Here is a 12,305-nt window from a genome sequence, read left to right on the forward strand (position 1 = left end):
TGATGCCCTCCGGTTCTAGCGATCCAGCACAGAGGGGCATGCAAAAGTAAGATCTGTAAATCAAGTGGGGTTTCTCTTCATCCAGAGTCCCCTGAGCTCAGCATCCAGCTCCATCATTCTGCCCACATCTGCCACTCGCTTTCATTCCTCACTGACACAGCCTGTTCCAGCTGTAATGCCTCCACTAAAATGGATGCCTTACAGTTCTTCTCCTGGGTCAGGCACTTGGCTTTTGTGATCATGTATCCACAAACACAGCAATGAGAAAATGTTTGGAAGCCTGCTTCCAGGTAGTGGAGCATTTTACTCAGGCTCTTGGAGAGTCAATAAAATAATCTGACATTTTAGTCTAACCAATAAATCATTCAGGTAATGAGACTAGCAAGGAAGAATACAGAGAAGGAACGGGTGGATGTGTCACCGAACAAACTTGGAATGGCCCTAAATATGCCTCTGTCTAGAACTGATGCTTTCTCCAGAAATGTCTTCCTAAATACTTCTATTTTAGGAATCTGAGGATGGAAGAATAGAGGAGAAAACTAAAACGTGCTCAAGGAATAGTCCATTTCCTAGTAACAATAATAACAACAAATTTATAGTGTATAAATATATACTATTCTATAATTATTATAAAATATGCTATAAATATTTTATAAATTATAAAGTATAATCGAAAGTACTATTAGTCATTATTTGCTAAAAATTTACACCCATAGCACTGGCTGAGAGCCTCCTGGGTAAAGACCACTTGGACAGATGATTTTCTCACATGTTCTCATCAGTGCTCACAACATGATGTTGCATTACACCCAGTCCACAAATGACCTACCTGAGGTGAAGTTCACGGTGGTTTAAGTATCTTATTAAAAATCATAAAGCTAGAATGGCAGAGTGAACCACTCCCAAGAACAATAGGGAATGAGAATCAAATATAAAACTCATTTTCAATAAAAAGATATAAAACAAGTATTAATAGCTCCACGAAGTGATGTCTCATCCCAGGAACTTATGTGTGTCACTGATACGAGTGTGTAATATGCATAAGAAAGCAAAGCACTTACTCTCTGTCGATCACAAGGCAGGTTACAGCTTCTGCTGCAATTACGTTTGCTGTTCTCACATCTTCCCTGTATGAAAAACAGAGAGCAGTTCAAGTAAAGCACCCTTTAAAAACAAAGAAAAGTGTTCATTGTAATTAATTCAAGACATTAAATTACACTCTTCTGATTCTTCCTCTTTCAGGTTTAAGATTTGTTCACGTTTCAAATGACTTTGTCCTGAGAAACAATGTAACTCTTATTATTAATAACAGAGATTTTACAATTACAGTCCAGTAGTTATAATTTTCAAACTTAAAGTTTCACTTACACAAATGGAACAAAATTTTGTGTCACCATCCCCTATCCTATCTGGAGAGTTAGTGAGTTGACTGGATGATAATAAAGACATGAATAAACTTTAGAAAAGATCTGTAGATATAATTCTAGAAACTTAAGTACCTAATCCATTTGTATATGAATTTATCATTATTACTTTGAGAATTATGGATATATTTTAATCAATTTCATACTTTAAAGACCCTGTACTTATGTGGCTAAACTTTTGACAACTTAAACAGTTATACACCTGTACGAGAGTTTGTAGGTTCTTCAAGAATATTCAACAAATCTTAATCACTCTGATTGAAATATGTATATATGTACTGTCGCTTTACAAGCATCTAATTGGTTGCTGCAGCAGTATCTATCAACTTCTTAAACATTTAAAAATCTGTCTCTTCTTATCCAGTGGTCAAAGGTGGGTTTGGTAAGTTAACATTCACATTTTGAGCTACTAAAAATGTAATAGTACCACTGTCATGGAAACATTAAGTTATACTAGAAAATGCACTCTGTTTCCTAGAAAGGTAAAATATATAAGCTAATCTAATTAATGATACATATACGTTTGAAATACATTACAGAGATATGTACATAGGAAATAATATGGTCTTAATAACATCTTCTAAAAATCACAGTTGGAACAGTATATGTTTCTAATATTAGGCTTTTAAAGTTTTGAAAATAAAGATATTCTCAGTGTATTTTATTTTTTCAAAACACACAAAGTTCTCACAAATACATCTGCACTGCAGTTTTTTCACTGATCTTCTTTTCTTTCTCTGTTGCTGTATCATGCTGTTAACGACTGCAGTTGCTTTGTAGTAACTATTACTATTTGGGAAAGCAGTTTCTCCTTACCAAAATTCTTTTCCGGAAATATCTTGATGATATATTCAAGCATTCATATTTAATACAGACTTTAAAATCACTTTCCACTTCTGAAGAAACCCACAATGGGATTCTAGTAAAGTTGTATCACAGTTTTACATTGATTTCAGAAGAAAGCCATTCTGATTATATTAATTATCCCTGCAAGAGCATGGCATGTCTACTTGTTCAGATCTAGCATTATGTCTTAATCTTTCTTAATCTCTTTCACTTGGGCTCTGGCATTTTTATAAAAAGTATTCTTCAGGCTTTTATATCATCAGTTTCGCTTATGGCATTGCTTTTCCATTTCTGTTTTTTATTGGTTATTGCTACTAAAGAAAAAACCTATTGAAATTTATATATTTGTAATCTGCATACCATACAAAGTTCTCTTCTGATTCTAAAATTTCTATTCCAGTCTCTTCAATTCTCATTGTGATCCTCCCAGTGTCTCCCCAACATCCTCTACCTTCTAGCCAAACTGGTCTCCTCCCAATGACTGAACACCTCATTTCCTTCTTGTCATGAGTTCTTAGGACACCTTCCCTAAGCCTAGGAACTTCCTCTCCAGTTCCTTGACCAGTTCACAACTGTTGATCCTGGAGATCTCGGTCCAGATGCCCTGGCTCCGATGCCATGCTGAATTACCTAGACTGGATGCCTTGTTTGTGTGTTCTCATGGCCCTAGCTGCCTCTCCACACAAGCACTTGCCACAGTTCACAGTTTATACATCTATTTGCATGGGCACTTAGCTCACGTCTCTAACCTCCTTTCACTAAATGTTATGAGGGCAGGGTCGATGGCCAGTTTTGCTCCAATTTTATCCTGAATGGCTGGCACATAAGAGGTGCTTAGTAAGTATACGGTCCAGGAATCTTGAACTCTTGGGAAGAATCAAGTTCAGGCTTTGTAGTAACATGGTCTTGGTTTTATAAGACAAGGTGAAGCCCTCAGTTTTGTTGTCTATAAAAATGAGAAGGATAACAGTGCCAATGTAATGATCTTAAATGCAATAAAGATAAGTTTATCACAATGCCCAACACATAGAAAGCAATGGTTCTGCCATTCATTACTTCTAAGTTTTCTCATTCACCAATACTGTCATGTCTGTTCTTGTGGAGGTGCTGTCTGGGGTTTTATGAAAGATTACTGCCCAAGAACAAAGTGAGCTTTTCCTATTCCATAGAAATAGATAACATACTTGAGAGTCCATTATCACTTTTGAGTAGGAATTTTTGGTAAAGTGGACAAAACAGACAAATCGTCAATAATGGCCATGAGGTACCTCATAAATTGCATGATTGCTGCTTAGGAGACTGCTCATGGCAGCCTATGTTACTACGAATAGCTGCCAGTGTGTTTTTTAAAGCTGAAATATGCTTCTACCTTAACAACATAAAATTGTCCACAGTGTTTAAAACTATGATATATACAAAATAACACTTTATTTTGAACAATGTCTCCTGTGTATACAAATTTTAAAATATGCTTTCATCACAAATGTCCAACATTTAAAATTTTTATCATGTTATCTGGTCTAAATTGTATATACTTGCAAAAATGGATGCTATTTCCTTGCAACAGAAAGAAAATACATATATATTTTAAAATGCAAATGATGAAAAATCAAAGATCAAGAGTGACATAGTTGATAGAAACTGAAAATATTTTATTTTTAAAAAGGGAAATGTGTAGCCTATAGTCAGGCTCAGCACCTAGTAATGTGACATATATCAAAAATTAAAGAAAAGATGTGTAACATGGGGAATAAACAACACAGCATATTAAAGAGTTTGTTATAACATTTGCTATTTATTATCTGGCTCAGTGGTAAAGAATCCGCCTGAAATGCAGGTGATGTGGGTTTGATACCTGGGTCAGGAAGATCCCCTGGGGAAGGAAATGGCAACCCACTCCAGTATTCTTGCCTGGAAAATCTCATGGACAGAGGAGCCTGGCGGGCTACAGTCCAGGGGGTGGCAAAAGAGTCAGATACAACTTAGTGACTAAACAAGAAATATCAGGAAATATATTAAATAATTTGTACAAATCTCAGTTAATACATATAACAGAGGGTATTTTATCTGAAATTTACACATGGGGATATGTGTAATACACCAAAAAACAGACATAGCTAATGAGGTGCTGTCCTGGAATTTGAACAAAGATCTGTCTGGTCCCAAAGTACATGTTCTTTTCTCACCAGTTCACTACCTATACCCTCTGCTATAAGATTTTTAATTAACAACTATCCTAAATTCATTCTAATGCTTAGGATGATATCTAAGCAGTAAGCACTCATGACTCTCTGTCAATCATTATAAAGTTATATTTAATTGTTTATAAAGCAGCATTAATATGTTAATGGTGCCCAGCTGCAAAGCTAAACCAATAAACCAGTTTGATTCTCATGTTATTAGAACTCCTATCTGTAGTTACATCCTAACCGTGCTATGCTGCTTTATAACAATAGAAAATCATTCAACGTCAAGTTCATTCAGTGCCAAATTCCTGTTGCCATTACACTATTATTGCATTTTTACTATTAAGACAAATGTTTAATGCCACCATGCTTGTCTGTGCAGGTGGCTGGAAATGCCATCCCTGTGTACCCAAGCAGTCTGCTCCTGTGAGAGAAAAATGCCATCCGATGTAGTAGTAACACATATTCATCCCCTGTTTTATGAGATATTATAGAAACTTCTGATAAGAAAAGAATATAAGCCAATACTGTGATTTACTATGCATGCTTATTTCCTTTATTGGACCAAGGACTAAAGTAAAAGCAAATGTCCTTTGGACTGAGATACGAAATAGTAAATACTTATATAACAGAAAGCTCCTAATAGCTCCATGTTGTTATGAAACTTATATCTGTCCATACATAGCTGTTATGATACTGGTTTTACATAGAACATCTACCAGTGTCTCAGAGGCTTCATGTAATACTAGTTTAGACATGCAGAAAAGGAGACCGGGGGGAAAAAAGGAGAAAGAGGGAGATGGTGTGACTTAAAAAAAAAACCTGAGCATTCTTTCAGTTTTACTTTTTGGCATATCAGGCTATTTGATAATTTCTAATAGACTAATACCTGAGACTTTGAAAATATATTGGACATGAGAATTTTATAAACAAAATTATAAGATAATATCTAACCTACTTAAAACTTTCACAGACACACATGTTCAGCACAGCATACTTCTTTATATAGGAAGTAAAGGCACATGTATCTACTTAATAGTCCAGGTCTAGGTTGCACAGAGTTGGACACGACTGACATGACTTAGCAGCAGTAGCAGCAGCAGCATGCATGTTGTCTTTAAAAATAAAAATCTCATATTCATTTATTTCTGTGCTTGTATATTAGTTTATTTCAGCATGACACTAACTATGAACAACTGCAGAAGTAGCTACTGTTTGGCAGATTAATAGATATTACACAAACTTGCCATTGATTAATGAACAAAGCTGTGAGGTTTAGTAGTGTTCTTTTCTTAAGCATTTTTGGAGGAGTTAGAAATTCCTTTCAATGAAATCATAGAGCATGAAAAATTATCCCCAAATATTTGCAAATACAGTTTTCTGTGCACTGACTCGGATAGTCTTTGAACTTCATCACTGGAATCTTCATCATCGCTGTATCCCAGTGTAGAGTCACTGTCAGTATCTGAATAATCCATAGCAAGAGTTTACATTGACTCTTCTCTTTCAGAAGCAATTCTCTTGTGTCTCATGGCCGCTAGGAAACTCTATAGTGCATTGATATATCTCTGAGAACAAACACAGTGTGTGAGGCCAAAGCAGAATGTAGTTCACGCAAAGTAACTGTGCCAGCAGGGGCTCTCTCTTTTCAGCTCTAGAGCAATGTGACTGCTGTCATCAGAGTCCTGGCATTCCCTCGGTGCCAGCCTTGACAGAAATTGGCACTTCTCCAATAGCTCATGAACTTAAGGCAACTGTGGATCAGAGCCCTTCATTCTCAGTCAAGTGCATCAGGCAGTGTCCATAGTTACATTTAGGACAAAATAAATCCTTTGCATCTAAAAATCAAGGGCAATCTTACTATAACATGTAGGATATTCAAAACTGATGGGCTATGAAAAGCATCAAAGAGTTACTTGAAATTAGACTTTGAATTAATTATGAACTAGAATTGTAGAATCTGTGGCAAGTTCAGCTGTGCTATTCGAAAGTTTGGTTCCTGAGCAGATAAGTATTGTGAGGAAAAGAAAAAAAACTGTATCAGGTCATTCACTGACTCTACTTCCTACCATTATTCCAACATGTTTTATGACTCCAACACTCCCAACAGAACGTGTATACTAAGCGTAACATGAACTAATACATACAAATAAATACATGTCTTCTTATCAAGCTTGGCATAGAGCTAATAACCAGTAAATGTTAACTGTCATCATTGTCACTTTAAGATCCTCTGACATCTAGAAAGCACGATACTCTTTTGCATATAGTTTCTCTCATGAAATCTTTTCTAAATTTCTGTAATAAACCAGTCTCCTAATTGTTTTCAGACACTACCTTTTCAGTCTGTTTTCCTGAATCCTCTTGGTTCACTAGAAAACTGGCGTCTCTCCAAAATTCTCTTTTTGGCCTTTTCATTGCTCTAACTTTTCTTATTGGGGAAATCTCTATGGCATCAGCTGTTAGTTTTGTATGAATGACTTCTAAGTCTTAATTTCTAAGCTTACTTTTCTTCTGCTGGACACCCTTGTCTGAAAGTTCCATTGCAACCTTGAATTCAAACCTAATTCATTTTCTTTTAACCTCAAAACCACTGTTTTCCTTGTGTTTCCTATCTTAGCAAATGACATCACCATTCTTATATTTGCTTAGCCTCAAAAGATGAGATTCTTTTTTTTTTTTTTAACGCTCCTTTCTCCATCATTGGCTCTGATTGATTATATTGGTTCTATCTTTGCCTTTTTTCTTACATCCATTCTTCCTTTGCATTCTCAGAGCCACTGCTTTACTTTGGGCTATCACCATCTCTATCCTGGAATGTTGATCTGGCCTTATAACTGATCTCCTTGCCACCACACTCTCCCTTCTCTAAGCCACACCTCATTTTACTGTACATTTCCAAATATAAGTCCCAGTCATGTCAACTCTTTGCATGAGAATTTTCAAAAGAAAGAAGTTTCTACACTTTCATTTAGAGTCTGAGGTCCTCCACCAATTGACCTACGATCTTTCCAGGCCCTATACAGACCACCCTCTGCTGCACCAACAGCAAATAACTGTTTCCTTAAAATATGGCAGCTCTCGTCTTCATTCTTATACACAGATGGCTCCTCCAACAACTCTCTATTCCAGTTCAGACTTCATCAATGCAGACTTCCATGATCTCTCATTAGCATTTTCAAGATGGAAACATCCACAAAAGAAATATATCTACAAATTAATTATAGAAATATATATGACAAAAAGAGAGGAAATAGAAAAATACTATAATGCCACCTGCCAGGAGGTAATTAAGTTTAACATTATTGTGAATATTTTTTTAAAAAACTTTATTATTCTTAAGCATTCACATTTTTCATGAATATAATCAGTCAATATTTACTTTAATATTTGTAAAAATATTAGTAAAAATATAAATTAGTAAAAAAAAATCAGTACCAAAAATATTTACTGAAGGCTGCTGCTGCTGCTAAGTCGCTTCAGTCGTGTCCGACTCTGTGCAACCCCATAGACGGCAGCCCACCAGGCTCCCCCGTCCCTGAGATTCTCCAGGCAAGAACAGTGGAGTGGGTTGCCATTTCCTTCTCCAATGCATGAAAGTGAAAAGTGAAAGGGAAGTCGCTCAGTCGTGTCTGATGCTCAGCGACCCCATGGACTGCAGCCTTCCAGGCTCCTCCATCCATGGGATTTTCCAGGCAAGAGTACTGGAGTGGGGTGCCATTGCCTTCTCCTTACTGAAGGCTATTATATTCTAAATGTATGAATGCTTTGGTCTAGTGGGGATGGAAGTTAAATTAGTAGGCAAATATATAACTGAATATGCTGATAAAATAGCATGCAAACAGAGATATTAATAATAATAGGTAGGACACCATCTAGCAATTAAGATGACAGCCTTTATGAGGACATTAAAAATTAAGACCCACTCCCAAATGAGTTGAGTTAGCAAAATGAGTCAGGAGATGCATTTTCTGTGGGAAAAAAAATATATGCAATAGCCCTGGGGTAGGAAATAGCTACTCCTTGAAAGAAAAGTTATGACCAACTTAGATAGCATATTCAAAAGCAGAGACATTACTTTGCCGACTAAGGTCTGTCTAGTCAAGGCTATGGTTTTTCCAGTGGTCATGTATGGATGTGAGAGTTGGACTGTGAAGAAGGCTGAGTGCTGAAGAATTGACGCTTTTGAACTGTGGTGTTGGAGAAGACTTTTGAGAGTCCCTTGGACTGCAAGGAGATCCAACCAGTCTATTCTGAAGGAGATCAACCCTGGGATTTCTTTGGAAGGAATGATACTAAAGCTGAAACTCCAGTACTTTGGCCACCTGATGTGAAGAGTTGACTCATTGGAAAAGACTCTGACGCTGGGAGGGATTGGGGGCAGGAGGAGAAGGGGACGACAGAGGATGAGATGGCTGGATGGCATCACCGAATCGATGGGCATGAGCCTGAGTGAACTCTGGGGGTTGGTTATGGACCGGGAGGCCTGGCGTGCTGCGATTCATGGGGTCGCAAAGTGTCGATCACGACTGAGCGACTGAACTGAACTGAACTATAAAACAAATTAGGTTGGAATTCAGGGATTGAGGAAAAGAAGGCAAGGACCACGAGAAACCAGAAAGGAAGGCAGGAACCCCCATCCAGATCCTGTAGACGAGTTCAAGGATCTACTTTTCAAAAGAGACTAACTGAAACTTTTTTAACATATTAATAAAATCTTAAAAATTAGTTGGAAATCACAAGCTTAGAGGAAACAACTAGTATGAAATAAAATTTCAAGGAAACAATTTTAGATGAGTAGTTTTAAAATGCCGACATCCTTTCCACTTACTAAAGTAAATATTACTGTATGGAAATCTGCACATCAAAGAATATATCTAAACAGAAAATGTGACCTCTGTCCCTTAGAACCTTGTACAATATAGGAGTAATGAAACAAACAAATGCATAAAAATCAGTGTATTATCAGGAATATTTACCAACTCATGACAAAGACTTGAGTTTATATTCTATACACTTGTTAGAATGCTCCCAAGGCAGTCTCTGGTTTTCCACTGATAACAGAGACTTATGACATGAGCTCAAAGAGGGTGTTTCTCTAGACAGAACAACTATAAGTATTATCCATAAAGTAACTCCACTTCATTCTTTCTGGTAACACAGGTGGATATTTCCATTCACTGTATTATCTCTCTTTCTGAGAGAATGCAAATCCGTATAGATCTATACCCATAGAAGGTCATAATAAATGAAGTTATGAATTTGAAAGAATTCAATTTTCACATTTCTTCTTCATATTACTTCTGCTGGGATGATGGCATAATGAATTTTTGATGTGATTTATGAACTCTGCATTCTGTGGCATGATTCAATAACAAGGAACATAGACATTTATTAGGTAGAACCAAAGAAATTGCTGTTTTTGCAGGTTAAGATGACCAATTATTGGCAATGTCATGTTCCAACTTAACACATGGAATTAGTGAAAGTGAAAGGGGATATAAAACAGTAACAGAAGGCTATATATTGCTATTTCTTTTCTGCTGTCCTCCCTATGTGACATAAACTGAACTGACTTCAATAGTAATCTGTATTGTTTCCATATTCCATATGTGAATCCTCTGAATGTTGACATGATTGATGGTTCTTGTTCCTCCATCTAATCTTTAAAGATAATTTTCTGTCCATTCCAACTAGGATAAGAAATAACTATAGAAGAAATTCTGAGTCTTAGTGTTTTGTTGTTGTTATTGCAAGAGTAAAAATGGTATTTACTTGGTGCTCTGGTTTCAGATATTAAACTCTTTGGTAAAGTCTTACAAATTTAAAGAATGTCTCCTTGAGTGTATTTTCTGGAGAGAAAGAAGAGCTTATTCTCATTTTCCCTTGTTATTATTTTATCAGTTGTTTAGAAGTACAGATTTAGATATTATATTGCTATTATTTTCTTAGAGGTCTATTTGGTCTATTTTTGCACGATTTACAGGTATTTTCACTTAAGAGGAAAAATAAAGAATTTTACTCTAATAAAATAGAAAAAACTTAAACCTGGAGTACAACATAATAGATGTTCTATTCATTTATTCAAATCAAACACTCTCTTCTTAACACTATGTGTCCTCTTATTTGAACCATACTTCATAATATAACATGGATTAAGATAAATCTAATCGGTGTCTTATCTTTTCAGATAGTGATGCATGTAATTTTGTAACATAACTGGCCAAACACAGTTTGAATTTTGGGAGAAGACATTAGGAGAGTCAAATTATTCCATGGTGTTTCATGGGTCATAAATACTTTGAAGAATAAAACAATTCATGGTATATTCCTTTGCCTTTGTTTCTAGTCTATTTGATGGAGCTAAAAAATGATTCAATTTTTTATGTTTTTAAAGTACAGGAAAGAACATATTCAAATGATGACTGGAAATGAGGTACCAGTAAACTTCAGCTGATGCATGTTTGAAATGAATGTTGATTTCCTTGGTCACATATTTCAAAGGACTGTTGCCTTTTTAAAGTGCCTTCAAGTCAGGAGTGTGTCCTTTCCTATAAAGAATTCTAGACAACATGCCAGAAGAGTGTCTCCTATTTCTGGTTCTATTGCCAACTTTAGTGAGTGACCTTGAGAAAATGACTCTGTTTCATTTTTCAGATGTGAAATGGAGATTGAAATCACTGCTCTGTTCTCTTGTATAATTTGTTTTACCAACATGGACACTTTTTAAAAGATCAAATTATCATGGTTTTCAATGCTCCTGAGACAATTTATCCCAAACCCAAGGATATTTCTTTAGATTAAAAAAAAAAAAGGGTATTATCAGCCTGCAATTGTGATCTACCTTCCAAATATGTAAGTGGCATATTATGGTATTAATTTTCATATTAACATTTTTTATCCAAGACTAAAACATATTTTCACATAGAAATCAGACATGTTCACTTGAAATAATAAGTCTCATAGCTAGAAGTCAAGAATTATGTAATAAATGTTTATGAAATTGTATTTTGATTGTTTAAATTTATACTGAGATTTTACTTTGGCTCTTCCAGGTAAGAGAAATACCTAAAATTTTAAAATAGGGTTAAACTGTTAAAGATCACATTCTTTTGATACTCATTTATCAAATATTTGCATTATTTTAATAAATAGGTCTCTAAACAAAATTCTTTAGTGATTTTAGAATTCAATTAATCTAATGTGCTATAATTTCATCCACAACAAATATTAACTTTGAATCAAAAATAAACAGAAGAAACAATGAATAAAGAAAGGAAAGTTATGGCTATATGTATAATAAAGCCAATTTGAATAAAAAGTGCTAAAGTCAAACCACTACATACAGTCAAAACTCCTACAGTTGGCATTGGTTAGAAAAAGTAGACTGGGTATTGAATTTATTAACTATATATACCAATTTTTACCAAAAAATTATCTATTAGCCTTGCCATACCTGCCCAGCAGGTGATTTAACATATATATATGTTATATATGTACACACACACACACATATATATGTTACTGAGACTATAAAAAACCGATCTTCAATTAAAAGATGAGGAAATGACAAGGGTAGTTAATAGACAAGAAAGAAAGAATTCTTAAACATATGAAAATATGCTACGTCGTAGAGTAAGAGAAGTGCAAATGCATGTAGACAATTCAGCTTTGTGTAACAGTCCAGCACTATTTTAAAAATATTTTTATTTATCTCACATATATATTCATACTTTTGGATAATAATGACAATAACAGGATGCTACAACAGCACTGTGTGTAATGTTGGGAATAACCTAAATACCTACCAACGTGGAACTGATGACATAAAATTTTCTACATTAATGCA

At 35.3% G+C, this 12,305-nt stretch overlaps 1 protein-coding gene across 1 annotated transcript in view; it reads right to left on the reverse strand.

Annotated features, from left to right (window-relative positions):
- The window catches only part of PRKG1 (protein kinase cGMP-dependent 1), a 1,293,658-nt gene that overhangs the window by 164,409 nt on the left and 1,116,944 nt on the right, over positions 1–12,305 (reverse strand). The window contains exon 8 of the mRNA XM_052661192.1: positions 1,062–1,127. Within this exon, the coding sequence (XP_052517152.1) occupies positions 1,062–1,127 (66 nt within the window). The remainder of the gene's footprint in view (positions 1–1,061; positions 1,128–12,305) is intronic.

This window comes from Budorcas taxicolor, chromosome 23 (assembly GCF_023091745.1).
Source record: "Budorcas taxicolor isolate Tak-1 chromosome 23, Takin1.1, whole genome shotgun sequence".
Lineage (NCBI taxonomy): Eukaryota > Metazoa > Chordata > Mammalia > Artiodactyla > Bovidae > Budorcas > Budorcas taxicolor.